Source organism: Chinchilla lanigera, unplaced genomic scaffold (genome assembly GCF_000276665.1).
Source record: "Chinchilla lanigera isolate Chin_1 unplaced genomic scaffold, ChiLan1.0 scaffold00009, whole genome shotgun sequence".
Taxonomy (NCBI): domain Eukaryota; kingdom Metazoa; phylum Chordata; class Mammalia; order Rodentia; family Chinchillidae; genus Chinchilla; species Chinchilla lanigera.
In genome coordinates this window covers 20850188-20874487 of record NW_004955410.1, presented here as the reverse complement: position 1 = coordinate 20874487, position 24300 = coordinate 20850188, and the positions used below count along the sequence as shown (strand labels likewise).

The 24300-nt window shown below is 33.8% G+C and overlaps 1 protein-coding gene across 2 annotated transcripts in view; it reads left to right on the top strand.

Annotated features, from left to right (window-relative positions):
- Positions 1–24300, top strand: part of Snx13 (sorting nexin 13) — a 133249-nt gene that overhangs the window by 51420 nt on the left and 57529 nt on the right. For both annotated transcript variants that reach the window (XM_005377342.2, XM_005377341.2), the window contains exons 6-9: positions 11727–11848; positions 11938–12039; positions 13215–13303; positions 17614–17697. In XM_005377342.2, the coding sequence (XP_005377399.1) occupies positions 11727–11848; positions 11938–12039; positions 13215–13303; positions 17614–17697 (397 nt within the window). The remainder of the gene's footprint in view (positions 1–11726; positions 11849–11937; positions 12040–13214; positions 13304–17613; positions 17698–24300) is intronic.

Here is a 24300-nt window from a genome sequence, read left to right as displayed (position 1 = left end):
AGTTTATTGTCAGGACCAAGTCTATCTCTTTATTTAACTTCTGTTTTGAGCCAACTTTGTATCAGCCAGGTGCTAGGATTATAGCAGTGAATAAAACACAGTTATTGCTCATCTGGGTGAAATGAAAATAATATGTGTACTAGTGTGAAAATTATGGAAGAATTTAGAAATATAGTCTTTTTGCTGTCCAACAACGATGATTTCATAGATGAGGAAGCTTAGGTCTGGAAAGGTTATGGGGTTAGTTTGGAGTTAGCTAGTGAGTTAGTTGGAATTGAAATTTGAATGTGTATAAGAGTCTAGTGCTCCTTCTCCCACCTGCACTCTTGTGTATTATGATCTAGGTTATTAATCCCAGTTCCTGTTCTTCCTTTCTGCAGAGATCTCCCTGCTTTTGATCCCCAATCACTTTCTCTTTTTGCTTCATATTTTTTTTGTCTAACATTCTGTGATGTCAAATATGGTATTTGGGTGATTATTTGGAAAGCCAGGGTTCATCCAACTTAGATTTATCTGAATTTAAATTTTTACTTGGTCATGAGCCTTGGGTTTTGGCAAACTAAAAAGCTGATAGTAACTTCTTTAAAGGCCTTGAGGCTAAAGAACAATGTCAAGGCTCTTAGCCTACTGCAAAGTTCAGTAAATATTTGTTGGTTTGTGCCTTCTGTGTAAATGACTTCCCTGTTTTTCTGTTAGTATAAAAATACTTGTCTTAGTGGAACCTCCACTACTGTTTCTACTGCCAGTATCAAAAAATTAATTCTGTTTCCAGTCACTTAGATACTTAAGTGTTTGTTCCATGCTGTCTGCTGTACACTGTGAAACATGTGACAGGCACATATCATCGCCTGTCTCCAGCTTACAGTGTTGAATAGGGCTTTTTTAATCAGGCAACTGCAAACCTGAAAATACACAGAAAATATTCTCCCTCCCTGTCAATGAGTGCTTCCATAGATTTGACTTTTACAATGGACCTATAAACTCAAAAAGATTAGAACCATCAAATACATGTTCGTGTTTAATTATCAACTTCGAGAAACAACTGTAGAACTAAATTTTGAGGAAAAATGGGAAGAAATAGACATAATTTGAGGCTAATGTCCTGGATTTGAGTGTTAGCAGTATTACTTATTAAGCCCTGTGGCCTGTAATGGGCAAAACACTCAGTTCTTTGAGTCTGGAGATGAGAACCCATATTCCCTTATCTTATCAGGTTGTTAGGGTTAAATGACATCACATGTACTTTGTAGTGTTTACAGTAATAACTTCTTATTTTAACAGTACCTGTTTTTCCAGTAGCAGTTTGGAGAGGGAAGCTTTCCTTAAGAACCCTTGAGTTCTCTTTACTGTGGAATCTGTGTGAGTTATACTGAAGTTATACTGAAACTCATAAGAATGAATCCTTGATGATAAGTGTATTTTATTCAAATAAGATATTATAACATAGGACAGAGAGCCCTGGGCTAGTTGTCAGAAGATCTGTATTACAATCCTGTCTTTACTATTAAGTTATAATATATTTAGAAGAAAGTTTCTTAATATTTCTGTAAAATAAGGATACTAGAATTTGTTGCAAAGTCAGACTTTTGGGGCACAAAGGAGATGATAAGAGTGAAACATTTTGTAATGTATTCATCACCCAAGAAATGGCATGTGCCTCAGTCATTTAGCACATAGTAACTGTTGAGTGAACATCAGCTTTGCTTTTATTGGTGTTACTACTGTGTTCCTAGGTTATGTATACAGATTCTGTGACCTTAGCTTTCTTAATGGAGACAGAGGCAAAACAGGGATGACAAAATTACAGGACATGAAATGGAGAGAGATTAAGTATTTATGTTGTAGTGAAAACAGTTCATCATATAGAAATAGAGTGAATTAGAAGATTGATGCAGATGACCTTCTATGGATTGAGGTTGAAACTCGTCCTCAAGAATGGGTCTACTGACATAGACAATTGAAAAACAGATTAGGAAAGAACAATAGCATAGACAAAGTTCTAAGAACGAGGATAAGGGTAGTGTGGTAGAAACTAAGGAGATTCAAGTGAAGAAGGAAAATGTTCACTCTTGAAAGTGAAATGTGATTACAGGATTCCTTTATCTGTATTAGCCTTAGTCCTAAGTTTAGGGGAAGAAAAATATATTCTAGTGCCACTGTGTTTCTTCCTGATGAGTTTTCTTCTGGAGAGAGGTACAGATGAGTAGGGTCCAGGATTCACTGGCTGTGTTACTAATGTTGTAGCTTGCACTGGTGCTTATTTTTTATTGTTGAATAATACTCATTGTATAGCTGTATTACGTCTTGTTTATCTGTTCATCAGTTGATGGACATTTCTGTTATTTGTATTGTCTGGATCCTGTGAATAATGCTAATATGATTGAGTACTTTAGAGAAATGTCTGTTCAAATGCATTCTCCATTTAAAAATTACTTGTCACTTTATTACTGAGTGTACTATCACCTGTTTGTGTAAATATGGTTTTATTGGATAGTCACGTCTTTTTTTATTAATGTAGTTTATTGGTACATTTTAGCCATACATAATGATCACATTCATCGCAGGAATTTGTACCTGTACATAATATAACTTGATTCTTTTTTTTCCCCATTCAGCTACCCTCCCTTTAATCCCTCTTCCCCTCCTTATTTACAAAAGCTTTGCTTCCATTTTTCCTTCTTTTCTCATTTTTTTTTCTTTTCTTTTCCTTTCCTTCCTTTCCCCTCCCGCCTCTTTAGTTCCCCGTCCCATTTGATCATTTGCCTCCTGTTTCACAATACCCATTAAGTCCTGTCATTTGTGTTTTGTTGATAGCTGCTTTTGTGTTCTAATAGTGGAGTTAACTAGTTATGACAGAGATAAGATGGCCTGTCCGGTTGCCTAAAATAGTTAATATTTGGCTCTTTTGCAAAATCATTATAGATCTCAGGCAGGCATTTTTGTGGCTATTAAAGCTTTTAAGAAGCAGTATTAAATATATAAGAAATATATTAGAATGAAGATCATAGGAAGTAGTTTATGATAGATTATTTCATTGGCATAAACTTTGCAAATAAATATGCATTTACAGTGATCTTTTGATTGTAGGTTTATGGCTAAGTATAGCTAATTCAGAAAAGCTAAAGACTGTTATAAAACAGGCATTCATCACTTTATAGCCTGACGTAGATAAGAACATTTACTAATCCGCAATAACAATGTACAAGATGACTACTTTTAAAAATTGCCTTTTCTCTTTTCTGTTCTCTGTGTTATGAACCCAGGTATAAGTTGTCTTGTATTGTTTTGTTTTCCTTTCCCTTTCCTATTTATTATTTTATTTTATTTTATTTTTTATTTTTTGTAGTGCATACTGGGGATTTAACCTGCAGAACACTGAGCTACATCCCTAACCCCTTCATCTTTTATTTGAGGTAGAGTCTCAAATAATTAGTAAAATAAGTTTCTGAGGCTAAACTTGTGATCCTTACAGATAAAGTGTTTTGTATAGTTAGTAATTATGTATCTTCAGTGAGTTATCTTGAAATGAATGTTTAATACCTTGCTTTGTACTTGATAGTGTAATGAATATTGGTATTCAGAAATTCTTTATAGATTTCCCATTTGTGACTTACATGTTTATTTTTTTCCATAAAACTTGTATGTGCATCTCAGTTGGCTCTAAATGTTTCATTTGTTGGATAAATGTTACTAAAACTTTTTTTTATTAAAATGGCTAATATAGCTCGGTGTGGTGGTGCATGCCTGTAATCCCAGCATTTGGGAGGCTGAAGCAGAAGGGTTGCTGTGAGTTTGAGGCCAGGCTGGGATATATAGTGAGCTAAAGACCAGCCTGCACTGCAAAGTAAGACCCTGTCCCAACACTTCCCCCGAAAGAAAGAAAGAAAGGAAGGAAGGAAGGAAAGTAAGGAAGGAAAGGACGAAGGAATGATGGATCTAGTTGCTGGGTATGGTTGTGCATGCCTATAATTCCAGCACTCTGGAGCCTGAGGCAGGAAGATTGCTGTGAGTTCTAGGCCAGCCTGAACTACCTAGCGAGACTGTCTCAAAAAACAAAACAAAACAAAATAATAAGTAAAATAAAATTTATTTCTATTAAAAAAATGAAATGGGTAACATCATAAGATTAATTTTTTAATATTTTATATTATGTTTTATAGGATTCCCCCATAGCCTCAGGTTATTATGCTTCTTTCCCCTTTACTATAGCTTGACTAAAACTTCTAGCTCTTGTTCTTTATCATTAACTCTTGAATTGAAACAGTGCTTTTTGTGTGTTCCTCTGTATAATTTATTTATTCAGAGATTCAAGTCCTTTACTTTATCTGGATCTTGGACTTTCTGAAAGTGTTGGACCACAGGATATAGAACTGGATTTTTTATACAGTGTCCTAGTTGACTAAAGACTATTTCCTTAAATATGGTTATTTAAAACATGTGCGTTTTTCTGTTTTTACCAATTTACTTAAATTTATATAAACAAGAGGTTTTGTTTTGTTAAGGTTGTGAAGCTAGGAACCCTGGTTTGCTTAAGGAAACTTTGGTCTGTCTTTGTCACCTAGAACGTGTAGTTTAAGGTTGGCTCTGCATTACAGAGATCTGTGGTAATTATTTAAAAGCTCTCTCTATTCTAAAACACCAAGGTTCTCTGTTCAGGTTAATACTGATCTCGATTTGTTTGTTTTCAATCTGTCTCCTCTCCAGACTTTCACCAACATGTTATACCACACTGCACAGTTTGAATACAATTAGATAAAAACTTATTTTTAAAAGTATATGAAGGTTGCTAATTAGAGTTATTTGCTTTGGGATTAAAATATTTTCTGATCATTTATTTTACTAGTAGGAGTCTTAAAAGTAGGATAATAAAATTTATTTGATCTTTTTAATATATTTCTGTTTGGCCAGATTTCTTGATTTCCAACATAAAAGGTATTTATTAGACTCATATTTTTTGATGACTTCTTGATGGCTTATATCAGTGAAACTTTAATAAAAATCTTTTTATTAAGCAAACATTGAATATTGAATGCATAATCAGCCATTAGTTTATTTATTAGCACTGAACATGAAACAGGAAGTACGGCACATAGTTGATTCTTCCATGACAGTACACAGCTGGGAGGGGTACTGGAGGAGTCAAGGGAATGGGGCAGAATATTTGTCCCTAGAAAGTAGTGAGACTTATTCTTTGTGTGGTTGCTAATATAGCTCTTATTAAGGAATGATTTCTCCATATATTTTTGAGGATTATATTAGAGAGTACTAATAATTTAATATAATGGAAATTTGTGAAAAAAATTATTTTAATCAGTATGGATAGCTAAATCCTTAGATAATAAAAGCAGGGAGAAATGTACTTGAGAGATTATTATGATAACATGTAGTATTTATGAATGAATTAAAGTTGGAAAGGGGAAAATTTATTTTAGTGGTTTTAGGGTCAAGCTTATACTTCTGTGCCTATAGGATTTTGTCCAAATTCAATTTCAGAGTGAGTTTTTGACATTAACAAAGTAGTCTTCATAGGACTCTTGAAATTATCGAAAGGTTCTGCCTGGCAAGCGTGAGGTCGTGAGTTCGGTTCCCGGTACCGGAGAAAAACCAAAAAAAAAAAAAAAAAAAAGAAATTATCGAAAGGTTGAAACAATTATACATTTTTAAAGAGTATATCCTTTCTCATACTAAATTATGAGGGGAAGTTAGAATCTGATTTAGTTGTTTGAGGAAGAAGGCTTTTGCTCTCATAGGCTACTACTTGCTCAAAATCACCCCAAAGATGCTGTTAAAATTACTCAGAGAAAGTAAGAATTGTTTTGTATTGATCATTTTAAAATTCTTTGTTTTTTCTATAGAAGATATACAAGATGAATACATATTAAAGTTTTTTGTGATTGCTTATTTTATTTTGACATTATTGATTAATATACCTTTAAAAAGGCCTTTGTTGTGTGTGTGTGTGTGTGTGTGTATACCCTTTTCTCCCAAGAGATCCCTTTCAGTTCTAAAATAGCAAGATTGTGTGTGTGTGTGTGTGTGTGTGTGTGTGTGTGTGTGTGTACAATCGTGCAATATATACTATACCAGTGGTGGTGAACCTATGGCATGCATGCCTGTGGTAGGCTGTTTGTATCAATGAAAGCTCTAAAAGGATTGCCATCACTGTATTATTACTGTGTTAGTCTTACTGTTTTTAATAACGTCTTTGCAGTTGTTGTGAAAAGATAATGTGACATCAAGAAAATAACATTTCTTATAGGATTGTTTCTATGAGAAAATTAGCTTTTATTTTTATCATTTTGACATAAAGCACCTTTTCCAGGAAAGTATTCTGTCATGAATATGAAGATTGCCTTTATTGCTATACGGTCACCCTCTTCTCTGGTCAGGCAAGGCTACAAGATGACAGTTGCGTGTGTCTGCTATGCTCATTCCCCTCCTTTGCTCACTCATGTACCCCCTTTTCTTCTGTATAGTATTACTCATACAGAATTTAAGTGCAGCCTCCTTCAAAAGCCTATTTATGTTACACCACATCACTTAATTTTTCTCTACTTATTTCTGTGTTCTTCAAGAAAATACTCAAATCAAAGTATGATATACTGACCAGTACCTTTAGAATTAAATCTAGGCTGCTAGACTACTTAGTATTATACCATTGTCGAATTCTGTTCCCTTCTTTTGAGATTTAAGCTTATCCAAATTCAGTTGTGTGATGTGTAGGCCCCGCCTCAGAGAATCTAATTTCTTATTCTGTTGTGTGACTTGAGGAGTGGTGACTTAGAGGAGAAAAGGTAAATCAATCATGTTAAAAAGTTGTGTTTATTTTTAAGCCTGTGTATTTCCAGTTACAGTTTTCATTACCATGAATTTAATTAATTGCTAATTTTAGATGAAAGGAATATGAATATGCAAGGTGTTTCTCTGAAGACGAAGTTACTTGCTTTGGAATTATCAAAGCTAGTTGAAGATTATTGTTCAATTAAGTATACAAAAGATGACTATAAAAGATTACAAGAAAGTCTTAAAAGGACCTGCATTCAGATTTATTCGCAGATGTCTCTGGTTTTCATGTTACTGTAAAGAAAGTGGGCATGATAGCTTTCACATCATGTAAAGAATTTATGCTCTGTACAAGACAAGGGGCTTAGTACTGCTCAACAAAACAGTCAGTCTTAATCCTTCATTGATTTATATATAATTAAATTAAAATGAACTATTTGCATTACTCCTATTGGTCAAATATTTAGATTTTCCTGTTGATCAACAATTTTTCATATACTTTGTGTGTGTTCTCTTGTATTATTTATTTGATGTAATCATAATAAAAAGCTGTAAGTGTTCTTAGAGAAAATAAACTCTGGGAACTGCTCTGTCTTGTAGAATTTTCTAGCTAATGAATTGCTGTGTCTTCTATTCAAATCAGGGACATTTGTGTTAGTCCAGTGCTCTTTGCAGAAATACTTAATTGAGTGTGGTGGTGGTTTGTGTTGCTATTGGGGAGCTGTATTCTGCTTAGAAAAGATGGCATATTGAAACAGTTTATGTGATCTCAGTCTCAGCCCATATATTTGTGATGTTCCTTGCCTTTCTCAGGACTAGTACTAAGTAGCTTTGGGCCAAAAAGAGCTTTGCAATACATGTGCTATTTTAGAACCTGAAGTAGTATCAAAGCAACAGTTCTATGTGCCTCTTGTAGCCATTCTCCAAGCACTTGCTGAAGAGTGCTTTGGCCCTGAAAGAGGAATCAGTAAATCAGTATGTATTGAGTGCTTCCAGTGTTAAGCATATTTCCTAGCACTGGGGATATAGCTGTGAATAAAACAGATACAATCGAATAAGACAAAGGCCATACCTTCCTGAGTTTTGTTTTGTTTTTTATTCTAACAATGAAAGTATTTGCTTCAGGTTTTAATGCTACAAAAAGTGAAAAGTTTGGAGGTATTAGAAAATAAAACTGGCGAGTCAGACCAAGTAAATGAACAGTGGAATAGTCTAGTCCTAAGGAAAAGTAGAGAGGGTGTGAGTCAAGAAGTCTGCTACATGTAAGTGACATTTTAGATACACTCTGCAGTGTAAGTGGGACTTTCAGGTAAATGTGGGACAAAGAGAGGTATTCGTGGAGAGGATAGGGTTGAGCAGACTTGGCAAAGACACTTAAGTGAGAAGAGGCATTTTTTAGTTTGAGAAATGGAAAGAAAGCATGTGTGTCTGCAGACAGGGAGGGAGAGGTTGAACTAGGTGAATGATGAGGAAATAAGCTTGGGTACAAGTGTGCAGGATCTGAGAGATTGGATTCATACTAAGTCCTGAGAATAAAGGGAAGATATTGCAGAGTTTTTAATACTCATTGTGCGCTGCTGTTCCTGTTTTTTTTTTTAAAAGATAACTCCGGCTGCTTTATGAAAAATGGGATGGAGGAGAGACAGTAGATGTGGGAGGCTTGGTTGTAGGATAGTGGTGAGACGTAGGATGGTTGTGTTAGGGATAGGACATGCAGTATTTTAAGCTCAGAGAAAGTGTATTTTGCTTTTGTGCTCTAGTTAAGACTTAATTGCTTGTTTTATTTCTATTTCCCCTTTTTAATTCCTTCTTGCAACCATTTTGTTGAGATGTTCATGCTTCAGTGACCTAACGTACATTTTACTTTTTAAGTTTGATTTTATTCTTTATTTTCTCAGCCATATGTTCTGGTCACTTCCTTATCACTGAGATGAAATACCTAACACAACTTACAGGAGAAGTGACTTTGGCTCACAGTTTTTACAAAACTCGTCTGAGGTGGCAGGCTCCAAGGAAGGAAGTGAGTGATGGATAAAAGCTGCTGCTGTTGTAGTGGTCAGAAAGGAGAAAGGAGGGCGGAGCTGGTCATTTTGCTAGTGACCTGCCTCTGACCTGGCTCTGCCTAAAGCACATGCAACTACTGAACTCATTAGTAGTTGAATCTAATCATCTTCCAAAAGCCCTGCCTCTGAGGACATGAGAGTTTTAGGGGACATTCTATATCTAGATCATAACACTGAATAAGAAATAAGACCTTATTCTCAATTCAAGATATGACAGTTTTAAAAAAATGAAAGTGTTGGTAATAGGATTCATTGTGTAACATTCCACATGTTTACTAGACTACTAGATGGGGGAATGTTTTAAACAAAATGAAAAAAAGCTTTGACTGTGGGCATAATGTAAGAATAATTGATGTAAAGAGGTACAGTTGAATGCTATGTTGTGAATACAATAGAAGGAAGTGTGACTGCTACATAACTGGGTTTATTCGTATTCACATTCCACTTTGTATATATTTATTGTACATCATAATTTTAAGAAGTACTTCACTGTCATCAATTTTGTTAATTTCATTGAAACAAATGTTATTAGAAATGCTTTGTGTATTTCTTTTATTTGTAAGTGGGAAGCAATATACTATTGTTGTTCTTACTAATTTAGAAAAGTTCCTTCGAATTAAGATTTATATTGTGTTTACTTGTAGCCATTGGAGAAAAATCAAGAAGTGGGGAAATAATGACCTTGGGTAGAGAGACACAATATTGGTTTGCCATTTTCTTCACCTTCACCGCGTTTCTGTACTGCAAATATAAATCTGTGGATTTAAAACTAGTTTTTATATAATGTATTATATTTGCTTGTTGATGCTATTCATTTTTAATGTCATTATATCCCCTACAATGAATTGAGATGGTTTTGAATTGCCTTTAAAAGGGGTAAATTTTATTTTGTTCGAAAATTACAGTATATAGAATTTACTGTGAAACAGAATAAAACATTGTTCTGTTTTCTTCTAAATTTGTTCAAATGAACCATTTATGGATTAACAAGGTAGTAGTGGCCTGTACTAAATAAATTCTCCTTTCATAGAATTTTCAAGTATGGATGACTTTGAGTAAATAAACATAACAAAGGTTTTTGAAAGATGTGTTCCAAGATTGTGAATTTATTTATTTATTTTTTTAATAAAGATTCAAAGGACTCTAGGACCTGCTAGGTTTGTTTTTATTTTAGATTTCATGTGGAAGCTGTTGTTACCTGATTATATAGTTATGTGCCTGGCTTTTATATTCTAATTAATGTTAACTGTTTAGATCTTTGAGCTGGGGGGTACTTTACGTATTACTTTGTTTCCGTGTTCATAGTTTAGTCTTTTCATTTATATAACAAACCATAGTGTGCCTTTGAAAATACTAGTATATAAGTAACTCTTTTTGAAAATAGCCAGCTGTTGTTTTCTCAATGCCATCAGCACTCTTTAAAGTTTCCTTTCAAAAAGTGACAGTAATCAACTGCTTCCCTAGTTTTTATTACATCCGTGTTGGTAATTATAATCAATTATTGCATACTTTTCTGGCTCCCCCGGTGCTCTCAGTTCACCCATTGCACAATATCTTCAAGAACAGACCCCTTGCCGTCTATCAACTTAGTATGTTCCAGAAAGGGTGAATTGATGATAGTGCTATTTAAAGAAAAACAATATTGAGAAAAATGTTTATTTAAAAATATTATTTGACCGAAGAAGAGATGTAATTGGAGAGAGGCCCTTGACTCACAAACTTAGTTTGTTCCCGAGGGCTGGTTGTAACTTAAATTGTCAATGGAAGGCTCAGGGCTCAGGCTTCTGTACCTAGCCTTCAAAGTCTCTCTCCTGTATATAGCAGATTGCAGTGTCCTTAGAGAGTTTGGCCCAGGATTTCTCAATTAACCCCATGCAGGAGAGGGTGTTGCAGTGTTCCTTCCAGAACTCATTTAAGGATTAAATCTGTATCTGAGACCATCTGGAAGCACAAGCAGCCAGCATTTGGGTCATAACTCAAGACTTTGGTTGTAAGTTAAAGCTAAAATTCCAGTCGTAACTCATATTGTTTGTATATCAACCCATTTGTAACTCGAGGGTCCACTGTATTACACTGTATTATCTATTGTTTCAGTTTTACTGGGGTACTGAATTAGCAGTTTTTCTTAAGGTGTGTTACTTTTCATACAGAGTATTAGGTAACTTTTATCAAATTAGCAATAACCTTTTTTCAGGGTATTTGAAAGGCTTTCTTTTATATAGATGATATTTTATTGTATCAGTCTTTTTTTTTTTTTTTTTGAGACAGGGTCTCACCATGTAGATTAGGCTGGCCTCGAACTCGCAGTGATGCTCCTGCCTCAGCCTCCTGAGTACTAGAATTACAGGCATGCACCACAACGCCTGGCTATTATATCAGTCTTGAAGCACATCATTTCTTCTTGAGTGGTCTCTGATGATCATGTTTTTAAGTGCTAGTATATACAGAGTCAGTCAGGCTCCTATGAATGGTGCTGTATTTTTGTTGAGAACTTAGGTTATATAACTAAATTGAGAAGTATGGAGAATTCATAACAGATTTAGAAAAAATACTCAAAACCATTCTGAATTCCTGTGTTTCCTTTTATCTTGGGTGGAGAAATGTGTGATGTACCCATGGTCAAACTCATTTCAGATTTAAATAGAAAAATTAATTTTTTTTCCTGTTTTAAGAATTTAGATAGTACTATTTTGACACAAAATAATTCAAATAATCTGTACAGTGACTTAGAGAAATAGAGTATATTTTGGGCCTTATGGAGTCTAAGATGTAAAAATTAATCATTATAAATTTATAGACTTTGTGATAATTATGTTGTGTCAGTAGTCATTAAAAGGAACTTATGTTTTGTATGCTTTTATGTGATGTGTCTTTTATAAGGTCAAAAGAAATAGACTGGCAGCCTTATTTTACTACGCGAATTGTAGACGATTTTGGCACACACCTAAGAGTATTCAGAAAGGCTCAACAGAGAATAACAGAGAAAGATGATCAAATGAAAGGTATTTTCTTTATATTTGAACATTAGGATTTAAAAGTCAACTTTCCTTTATCACTTTGTATATATTGAGTTGTTCCTTTCCTTTTCCAGGTACAGCAGAAGATCTTATAGATGCCTTCTTTGAAGTTGAAGTTGAAATGGAAAAGGAAGTTTGCCGTGACCTGGTCTGCACTTCTCCCAAAGATGAAGAAGGTTTACTTTTTAATGTAACTCCTTTGATGACATTAAGTGGTTAAGGACAAGTTAGCAGACCACATCTGAGAGTGTAATTATTTTTATACAGAACAAGTAGCATAATGAAAATACTTCATTTTATTTAACTCTTATAAGTAGTTTTCATAGACTTGTTTCATTTTTAATGATTAATGATGAACCTTTTAAAATATAGCAAACATATTTTATACTAAAATATTTGTTTTTAATGAGCTATAATAATTGTTCCCTTGACTTGATTATTCAAGTTCAAGAGTATAACTGTTAAACCTAAAATGTTTTCTAAGAGAATGATTATATGACTTCAAATAAAATGTATAGATTTGAATGGACTTGTTCTTTGTTTATGGGGGTGTAAGATCAGACAAGTTGATATTTGTCCAGTTTTACAGCTAAATCTTTGCTGCTTGGTGTATTATTTAACTGGATTATCTATTTAATTTTATTCCTAGGAAGTGTTAGCATTTTTAGTTGTAGGAATTATTTTCTTAGATTTTGAAAATGTGTTAAATTTCTCTTCCTTTTGATTTTTGTTTTCTTTTTCTAATTTTTCTTCTTCCCTTTTTACATTTATAAAATTCAGTTTTTGTTAGTTCATTCAGCACTATTATGAAATAATAGCTAAGTAGTACATACAGTGCTATGTAGTAGATTTGTATAAATTTGGTTCTCGTAAGTCAATAAATAATATACTCTTCCTTTGTTATTACCCACTAAGATAGTGGAGATTATTTTCTTTGAAAGAAGAATTGCAGGTATATCTTTAGATGCACAAATAACTTTTTTTACAGTATGCAGTGATAATGTATGGTAAAGTACAAAATACACAGCAGAACTAAAAAGTAGAGTAATGAAGAGTAATTATCTGTAGAACAGTGAACAAATTCTTTTTTTTTTTTTTGGCTTTTCTCCGGTACCGGGAACCGAACTCATGACCTTGCGCTTGCCAGGCAGGTGCTTTTGCCGCTGAGCTAAATCCCCAGCCCCAAGTGAACAAATTCTTAATGAATATTTATGTATACTAATTACTAAAGCAATAAGCTAGGTAAAACTAAGGAACTGCTTATTTCTATCTTTTTAATGTGTCCTATATTAAAATTAGGTGGAAACTTCAGGTTTTCTAATGTTATTAAAGCTACTTTTTCTATTTTTAGGATTCCTAAGGGATTTGTGTGAGGTCTTATTATATTTATTGCTACCTCCTGGAGATTTCCAGAACAAGATCATGCGATACTTTGTCAGGGTAAGCTTAAGCTTCATATCAGATAGTGACTGTAAAGAAACTTTGAGCATTAGTTCTCAAAACTTTCTAGTCCAAGACCCTGTTAAACTCTTAAAAAATATTGAAGACCCCAAAGTGCCTTTTTTATGTGGGCTTTCTCAATACTGTTTCTGTATTATAAATTAAAACCAAGAAAATTCTAAAACATAAAAAGATACAAGCATATATTCCATTAGTTAGCAGATGGCTGATATACTGTCATGTTCCCTTTGAAAAATCTCACTGTGTGTTTGTAGGACAATAAGAAGGAAATGGTAAATAAACGTTATTTTGAAGATAGTTTTGACTCTGCTTGCCTGCTTTCTCAGTCCCCTAGAGGTCACTGGCTAATACTTTGAGAACTTAGGTGCTTGGATTTTGATTATAACAAAAGTACGCTTTTTAAAGTTTGTTTAATATTATAGCTTTACTTAAATTAGAATACATAAAAAATAACATTTCTGGACAGAAACTTAAAAGCAACACTGGGCAGCTAAGGTTCTACTTGATTCAGCTGTGGTTATGCTTGGAGGAGGAGTAGGATGAAAGAAATAATCTTGGACTCTATTCCCTTAATGTAAATGTCTGGAATAAAACTGTTCAAATGTACAAGAAGAACATCTTTCTGTAACTGCTAGTTATAATTGAAAAATGCTATTTAAGTCCATAGTTGAATGGGTAACAAAGGTTTGAATTTTCCTAAAAAATTAAAGTTTATAATATTTTTAGTCTTTCCTCCTGCAAAGTGCATACTAATTCTTGAAGCATGATTTTATGCTTATATATTATTAAGTAATACCAATGTAATTTTCTAATATTTACCTGCCTGTCTTGAATTCAGTGTACTTCTCAGTTATGATAATAGCACTTAAGTGAAATGACTAGAAAGTGCCAATGTTTTAAAGAGAAATAATAAAAAAAAATGAAAATGATGCAGAATTTCAAAACAAGATGATAGGAAATTAACAATAGTTATTATTTTTCATGTTGTTATCTTCAAAGTATTTGTTCAGATTACCAGATACAGGCATGTAAGATTGATCAAACAAGCATTAATTGTTCCTTTCAGTAAATCAATAGAAATTAGTAGTACAGTATAATTATCTTAGCTATATTGTGTGTGTATGTGTGTGTGTATCCCTTTCTTTTCTCCTTTCTTCCATCCTAGTTATTCTTTGCTTTTTGAGCAGTTTCTTTCTCTTTCATAATGCGTATTGTACCTTTTGGATCATATTTACCCTTTCACTTTCTTATACTAGGGAGACAATATGATGTTTACACATGTGAATCTGATTTATTTCACTTGAGTATGGTCTCTAGTTACATCCATTTACCTATTAAAGTCTCGAATTTATCTTTCTTTATAGCTGAGTAATACTCCATTGTATAAACATATCACATCATTTTTATCCATTCCTTGATTGATGGGCATTTGGGTTGTTTCTAAGATTTAGCTATTACAAATTGTAAAAGTACTAAATTTTGATGAGAAGAGTCTGACAGATTAGTCTATATTTGGTTGTGACGAATTATGTATTTGGTATAGTCATTACCAAAGGTAGTAAATATCTGGCATGTCTATCACTGGCTTAAAATATAACCATATTTCTGAACTCTTCTGCTTAGTATTTAAATACTCAAGTGCTACAGTCCTTTACATGTCATATTAATAAGTTTTAAATTATATCTCTAGTCCAGACTTCCCTTCTGAGCTGTACTTTAGTCTTAGGAGCTGCTCACTTGAAATCACCACTTGAATAATTCACAAACCCTTTGAACATTAATGTTCAAAATGGTAGTGTTATCTTTGCCCCTATATCCTTTCAAATACTGAGGCTTACAAGGCCCATTGTAGTATCGCTTTACTTCTCTAGCCTTCACGCCATAAGTGTTAGGAAAACCAAAGCTGGACAGTAGATGAAATGGTAAATTGGATTTTATTCAGGAATTTCCCAATAAAGAGGATAAGACTTCAATACAGAACTGGACTCAGTTTTTGATATAAGAACAAGTGGGTATTTATAGCTACAGAGGAGGGTTGAGATGGTGAATGGAAAGTTACTAAGAGGAGTATCAAGTGCAAAGGAAAAGTCTGTTTAAACAGACTTACTGGGATTCTTGCCAAAGTCAGACCAGGACAATCAGATTGTCAAGAGGAGGGGATAAGGAAGTTGATCAGATACTGAGAGTAGGAGAGTTCTGGCTAAACTTACTTAACAGAATTTGTGCTAAAATTGCATGCAGCAGTGATGGAAGTTTGAGGCCTAATTAGGAAGCGGGTCCAAAGGAGCCTGTTAAACTTAGGTCAAGGATAAAAGTCTTTGTTAGCAGTCACTGTACTGTAGTCACACTTGCTTTCTTCCTCAAAAGTGCCATTTTCTGCATCATTCACCACTGAACTGTCTTACATGTGTTTTTGCTTTGCTCAGGATGGTCCATGTTGTTCTTTTGGCTAAATGGTGTTCATTTCTCATCTCAGTAACTTGCTGAGAGATTCCTCTCTGACCACTGAATCTTAAGCTCCCTTTTAATTCCCAATTGCAGTAGCTAGTCTAAGTTGTTTTCCTTTGTAATATTTTACCATATTTTACAGGGATAATTTGGTCATCATTAAATTCCTAGTGGTTAACACACTACTTGACACAGCAAATACTAAATTAGAGAGTTAGTTGTAAGGCAAGAGACATCTCATTTGCCCTCTTGCTGGCTGTGGTGCACATGCTATTGAACTTTAGGGTTAAGACGACTCCTAAGAGCTATGAATGAGCATCTGCTTTGTTGTATGAAGTTATTTTTTAAAATATATAAGATTATAATGAGCAAATTTATGTTTTGTTACAGATTTCTCTTTTAGGCCAGTATTTCATTTTTGTTGAATATAATTGGGTAAGGATAATTGTAGAGTGCTAAATTTAGCAGATCAATTTTTGTTCTTTTCATTTACTAGTCTTTATCAGTTTTCTTTTTTCAGTAATTAAATCGAAGTTAGGAGAAGACATTTTTGTTTAGTTTAAATATTAGCAGATGAAAGAGCCTTTTCCTTGGCATAGATCTTTTACATAGGTTGTATAAATCACAGTATTTGATTGAGGTAATTGCTATTTAATTGCCTTTACTTTCTTGTTATTAGTGCGTTTTATTCATGGCCTCAGTGAATTTGTATCTTTCAGGGCCGCTATTGACAGCACATGGTATCTTTTAGAAATTGGGGATCTTGAAGTGAAATCTACATGGGAATGGCTACATTGTATTATTGAGCTCTCACTAGGGTCTGTATAGGGACTGCTGAGTCATATGATTAGCTCCTAACTAATCAGATCTTTTTGTTAGGCAAATTAGAACTCCAGAGTTTTCTAAGGTCAGCTAATTACACTAACTAATAAACATTAAACTTAAATTTTTTCCTATATCTTCTTTTCTAATTTTGAAAACAAACTTTGGAAAAACTTTCCCTTGTCTGCCTATTTTCTCCTTACAAAGTACGATTTAAAATATGAGCACATGCTGCCAGAGACAAAATGTGGAATAGGAGATTCATAAATATCAGTAGTCTATTAGAGGAATATATGCTATATAACAACAGAAAAAGTATTAACTGAATATGGCTATATGTAAGTCCAGGGCATGAGTATTTTCAAAATAAAAGTAAAAGTGTTCAACTGAAATGATCAGGGTTTATTTAATAGGTTAATTGATTCTTCCATAAAACCTTAAAAGAAGGGCAGAATTTTAAAAGTTTCGAGCATAAACAACTACAAAGAATGGAAAGGTATATTCTAGAGAGTGGTAAGTAGATTCTTTTGCAATTTTATTTATTATGAAAATGTGGCTAGAAAAGCATAGAGAATGCAGTAGACATTTAGGTACCAGCTACCCAGATGTAATCAGTGTTGATATTTTACTGAAGCTCCTTGGTTTATCCCCTTGAAGTAAACACAATTCTAAGATTGGTATGTTACCTTTTGCTTTTCCTTTTCTGTTTTGATACTTTTAACTTAATCCTTTGCCTTTTAAAAATTAACATCAATGCTAGTATTTGAGATATCCTTTTGCTTCCTTTTACTCAACTCTGGTTGTTATTGTGGAGATGTGTCCAAGTTGATATGGTAACTTTATCTTGTTTATTTTAGCTGGAGTATGGCAGATTACTCAGTTATAGTGGCGATAAGATTGCATTATCTTCGTTTACACTGATGTGTATCATGCCTATATTATATAACAGTATTAGGAAACTTTCCACTGAATTGAGAAGTAGATTATATTTATATTGTTTTTCTTATAATTTTTTTTAGGAAATTCTTGCACGTGGAATTCTTCTTCCGTTAATAAATCAACTCAGTGACCCTGATTATATTAATCAATATGTCATATGGATGGTAAGTATCTGAAGTGGGGAGGGTAAGGAAGTGGGGGAAAAAAAAGAATCAAGATATATTACGTACAGGTACAAATTCACTATGATGAATGTGATTATTATGTGTACCTGAAATGTACCAGTAAACTTAATTTTTTAAAAATAATAAAATTACATCTATGTTTTTGAAAGTTTTTAAATGTAAAAATAGTTTGGAATATTGACAAGGTGATAAGTAACAATTTACTGAAGAATTTAAGTAAAAAATATTTCTAAAGTAATCCCTGTATTTATTTAAAAATAAGATTTTTCAGTGACTGATTATACAGATTATGATTGAATATCCTTTATCAAAAATGTCTGGTAGCCTAAAATGTTTCGATGTTGGAATATTTCCATATACATAATGAGATATCTTGATAGAACTCTTCCAAACATGAAATTCATTTGTGTTTCATATATACCCGCTTTCGTATATACCCGGCTTGAAGGAGTTTTACATCTGTGTTCATTAAGGAGATTGGCCTAGAGGTCTGTCTTGGTTGGATCCTGCTTGCTTCCAGGAATGACTTCGGGAATATTACTCCCCTTTTGTTTCTTTAAAGAGTTTGAGGATTAGTGGCATTAGATCTTTAAAGTTTTTAAAGAATTCAGCAGTGAATCTGTCAGGACCTGGGCTTTTCTTTGTTGGTAGATTTTTACTGCTTCAATTTCATTGGCTGATATTGGATTATTTAGAATTTTTATATCCTTTCGATGAAGCTTTATAATTTTATGCATCTAGGAATTTGCCCTTTTGTTTATGGTTTTCCATCTTTATTAGAATACAGGTTCTCATGGCTGATCTTCTGGATTTCTATAGGATCCATTGTGATTTCACTGTTTTAATTCCTAATTGCATGGATTTGGGTCTTCTCTTTCCCTTTTTTGATAAGGTTTTCTAAGAATTTGTCTATTTTATTTAATCTTTCAAAGAACTAACTCTTTAATTCATTGATTCTTTATATTTTCTTAGTCTCAGTTGCATTAATTTCTGCTCTGATCTTTGTAATTTCCTTCCTCAGAGGACCCTTGGGCTTAACTTGTTCTTTTCTAGAACCTTAAGGTTCAACATTATGTTATTTATTTGAACTTGGTTGTTTTTTGTTGTTGTTGTTGTGGTAATTTATCATTATAAATTTCCCCTTGTAGGACTGTTTCCATTGTGTTCCTAAAATTCAGAGTGTTATAATGGCATTATCATATAATTGTAGGAACTAATTTCATCCATGACCTTATTGGTTGTTCAGGAGAGTATTATTTAATTTCCATGTGTTTATGTACTTTTTGTGGTTTCTTTTGCCATTTATTTCCAATTTTATTGCACTGTGATCTGTTAATATGCCTAAGATGATTTCAATTCCTTTGCATTTATTTAAGCATGTTCTGTGAGCTAGTATGTACTCTGTTTGGAAGAAACTCCTGGTACTGCTGAGAATATGTATTGTGTTGTTACTGAGTACAACACTATGTAGATATCTCTTTGAAGGCTATTTGTTCAAAGGTTTAGTTCAGCTCTGATATTTCCTTGTTGATATTTTGTCTGATTGATCTATTTGTGACAGTGGGGTACTGAGGGTCTCCTGTTACAATTGCTTATCTGATTTTTCATATCCATTAATGTTTATTTTATATTGTTGAGTGCGCCAGTATTTGGTGCATATATATTTGTAACACTTATCTCTTTGTCTTGAAGTTTTCCCTTCACAAGTATATAGTGACCTTCTTTGTCTTTTCTTGGCTTAAAATCCACTTTGCTTATAGAATAGCTACTCCTGCTTTTTTCAGGTTCCTCTAGTATGGAATATTGATTTTCATCCTTTGACCTTCAGTCTATGAATTTCTTTTTGAGTTAAATTTGTTTCTTGTACATAGCATATTCTTGGATATTGTTTCTTGATCCACCTTGCCAATCTCTTTCTTTTGATTTGTGAATTGAGACCATTCACATGGATGGTTATAACTGATACATGTTGACTTACCTTCTCATTGTATTATTTTCCTGTTGTTAGTTTCTTTTCTTTCCCTTCTATTTAACTGTCACCCATGCCTTTGGGATTCTTGGAATTGTTATCTTTTTCTAGAATATCCTTCAGAACTTCTTGGAGTACTGGTTTAGTGGTCATGAATTTCTTGAGGTATTCTTCTTAATCATGGAAGTATCTTATTTCTCCATCAATTTGAAAGGATCACTTTACAACAGTCTGGGATAGAGGTTGTTTTCTTTTAGGGCTTGAAATATTTCACTCCAAACTCTCCTTGACTTAAGGGTCTGTGTTGAGAAGTCTGCTGTGATTCTGATGTTTTCCTTTGTAAGTGATTTGTCTTTCCATTTAATTTTAACAGCTTTTAACATTCTGTTCTTGTGTTGAATTTTTGGAATCGGACTATTTCATGCCTTGCTGTCTTTTTTTTTTTCTGATCATGATTAATTGGAAGTTCTTTGTGCCTCAGTTCTGTATGTCAAACTAGTTATCTGTGTAATTATGCCTGTTTTGGTTTTGTCAAGACAGTTATTCAGCTGTTTTGGTACTTTCACCACTCCCATTTCAGAAAGTTCAGCTGGGTGGCTTTTGATTCCTTCCACTTCAGTGCCCCCTGGATTTGCCTTGGGTGAATTGGGAGTGTTGCATCTTTCTTCCATGTTTTCTAATTTATTTTCTTTTCTTGCTTGTTTGCTTTCTGTATTGAGGCCTATTAATTGTTTATGGTAGGTAGCTTTGTTGCTAGTATTGAGACCTCTTAAAGAAATGACTACTTTTCAGAGATGTCTTTTAGGCACAGCTGGCCTTTGGGCTTTGACTCTGTTCCAGGATCCTGCCTATTTTGTTTGTCAGGGACAGGTTAAAGCCTGTTTGTCCTAACATCCAGTTCTTTGGTACTGGGCTGTTGTTTATACCTCCAAACAGTTTAGGTATTGGGATGCAAGGAAGATCAATAGATCACAACTATATCACCTTGGCTAAAGTAGTATAATAAGTAATAACAATAGCATCAAACACAGACTGGAAAATGACAAACTCTGATGACTAATAATTAGCTACCTTTAACCTAGATACAAGATTTTTAGTTATATAACAAAATCTAAGGCAAATCAGAAAATTATATATAGTAAATATTCACTAAATAGAGCAGTTTTACCTTAAGGGAAGCAAATTAATAGGGAGAAGAGGAAAAAAATAGAAAAATACAGGAAGAAAGGGAGATACAAATAAGGCTGAAGGATGAGGGAAGATTACTCAATCTTAGGAAAATGGTGAAGAAGACAGTAAGGAAAGAGTGAGAGAGGAAGGAAGGAGGGAAGGAAGGAAGGAAGGACGGACAACAAAACAAAACAAAAAAAACTATAAGCAATCCTGACACAAGAAAACCAAAACAAATAATCAGAAAGAAAACAAGTCAAACAAAAGGCCAATAGCAAAGAAAATAATAAAAGAAATTTCTCTGTGATTTCAAGCCTGTGGTTATCTTCTGGGGTCTACAGTTTTGTGGAAGTGTCCAATTCAAAGGCATTGACTCTGCTCTCCCTGGTAGATAAGGGAGACAGTCAGATAATCCCAGCAAGCTGGCAGTAGGATTAGGATGGTGTGCCTGTTTGAGACTTTCAAATCCATAGAAATTCAGCTTGAACCTGGTCTTTGGTCATGGGAGTGGGGCCTGAGTCCTTTAGTTTATAACACTTTGGTGTCTCTTGCCAGCCTGACATTGGCTGCCTGACCATGTCATCTCCATGGATGTCTCTTACCCAGTCACTATGGGAGTTTAACATTGGGAGCCTTGAGATGAAGCCAGCCAGTGGCTGCCCTGAATCGCAGGTTCAGTTGGCCCCTCTCTGAAATGGCATCTGACCATTAATCCTGTCAAGGGGATATGGCAAACTCTTGTACTGGAGTCACTTGCCCGCTATTGTAGTGTGCATCATCCACAGCTCTGTTCCACTGGTGTATTTCTCCCTGAGGGCCCCCTGGAATCTTCTGCTTTCAGTGTGTCAATGTAGATGCTATCTTCTTTTCTCTTGCCACAAGCCAGGAGCCAGGAGAAAGTATAGATTGCCCTTTCCTTTTTCTATGTTGTGGTCTGACTCTTCAAATTCTCTGTGGGCTTCAATTTTCTTTTCCCTTCCTAGGTCCCAGAGATCCACTTCCCTCCTCCTTTTTTCCCCAAGTTACTATTTTCCAGTGTCGGGATTCTGAATCGTGAAGAGGCTGATTTATTGCTTCTTACCACTCCACCATCTTCCTGGAAGTCCCCTGTTGAAGGAATTTTATACAGTACTTCTAGTGTGCCTGTGTTTGGACTCTGACCTGTCACATGAAATAAGATGTGGAATTTTCTACTTATGACATCATGTCACTACACAGAAAGTTTTGGGTTTTAAAGTTTTGGATTAGAAATGATTAACTGGTACAGTGTACCTTGGCTCATGTACATACCTGTTTGAAATTTGGTTCGCAAGCAAAAGTGCTTAGCAAAATTTTACTTTCATTCATAAACAGCTTTGGGTAACAAACATGACCATGGCTGTCTTCCTCACTTCCACTGTATTTGGTTTTCAATACAGTGTGAGGTCTTAATTACTTAAATGCCTTGTACTTCACATTCTATATTATGTAACGGAAAAATGGAGGAGACAATGATACTCAGAGTATCTCTATTTTAGGTCTGTTTATGTAAGTTGCTTCATGTGTCTATGAGTGGAAAACTCATTGTTTTAGCCTCTGGCAGATATATTAAGCTTACTAACTGCTCAGTTTACTAGTTCTGTTTTTGTTTCTTTTTCTGATTATATATGTTTTTTCTTTTTATTTATTTTGTTTTGTTTTGTTTTTTTTCCCGGTACTGGGAATCGAACTCATGACCTTGCGCTTGCCAGGCAGGTACTGTGCCACTGAGCTAAATCCCCAAACCCTATATATGTTTTTTCTCAACAAACTCACAGTCAAGGAAAATTTGTAAATGGACTACCTGCTGGAAATACTTTGATATGTACTTCTATATCTTTGATTCATTTTCTGGACTCTGGAATTTGCTTTCCACATTCATCTTCCTTTTACTCAGTTTACCACTTCTAGGAAAGAATCGCTTAATTGTTCTTTGATTTCTTTAGGTATTTTCTTGCTTTTGATTGTTTGATTATTGTTGCACCCTTTGTCTTTCCAACCAGAGTGTTGGTTATCAGACGCAGGCAAAACCCGTCTTACTAACTTTGTATTCTTAGAGCTTTTCCTGGAGATGTTGGAATTTTGTTTTGTTTTGTTTGTTTGTTTGTTTATTTATTTATTTATTTATTTATTTATTTGAGACGGGGTCTTGCTATGTAGCTCAGGCTTGCCTTGAACTTGTGGCAATTCTGATGCCTCAGCCTCCCAAATGCTAGGATTACAAGCATCACTACCATGCCCAGCTGAGATGATGGGATCTGATTCTTCTTTTCAGTTGTGAACTTTTTTAATACTAGGCTGTACCGAAAAATATACCTATCCGCATAATTTAAAAATGCATATACTGTGGTATTCTACTTTTAAGAGTTTATTCTAAAGTAATAAGTGAATTTACAACAATCTATATTTAAAGCCATTCATAGCCATTCATATTAGTAAAAAATTGAAAGCATTTTAAATGTCTCAGGTAGACAATTGGCTTAATAAATAATAGGATTTGATACAATCAAATATTATGTGGCCATTAAAAATGATGGTAGTGTATTAGTATAAACAAGAAAAAATTGTTGATAATACCTTTTGTATGAGAAAGATAACTAAAAATGTTGTACATGTGTGGATATATGATCTTATTCTTTTAAAAATGTATATGTGTATATAAAATTCTGATACAGTATATAGCAGAGTACAAATAAATAGTAGTGTTTAATTCTGATACAGTATATAGCAAAATGCAAATAGAGAAATAGTAGTGTTTATTTTTTATTTATATATTTTGCTTTATTTAGAATGAGCATGGGTATGTGTTAAAATAATTTTGAAATAGAAACATACAGGTAGGAGTTAAAATCACTTAAGTAATGAAGGATAAATGATAATAAATCCTTTTATTAACAGAAATTATGCATTCATCTTAATTCATGTCATCATAATATACTTTTTGCTAGTAATGCAAAAAAAAAAACAAAGCCATGTCTACCAGAATACTCTCATCATTTCTCATTCATGAGATTAGGAACTATATTTTATCCCTGTCTACATTTTTCTTTAGTATTCAGTTTTCTTTTAGTGAGCATGTATTTTGTGGAGGACTTAACACATACTCAAAATATTTCAAAGTACCACAGTTTTTACTTTTTTTTCCATAACTGGCCTATGTACGGTGCAATCTGTGAATTTTTCATGTTATGTAAGGAGTGGGGGAACATAACCAATGTACTTCACAATAAAATACCTGGAAATGTTATTTAAAAAGGAATTCATTATGAAGGGCTATTTAACCTAATTTGTTATCTTGTTTATACACTTTACATATAGTATAAGACATAGTATGACCTCAGTTTTATTCACCTGTTATCATGTTAATAATGTCTAATTATGTAGTTCATTTTTATTGGAAAGTTTAGAACAGCATAGTAGTGGCT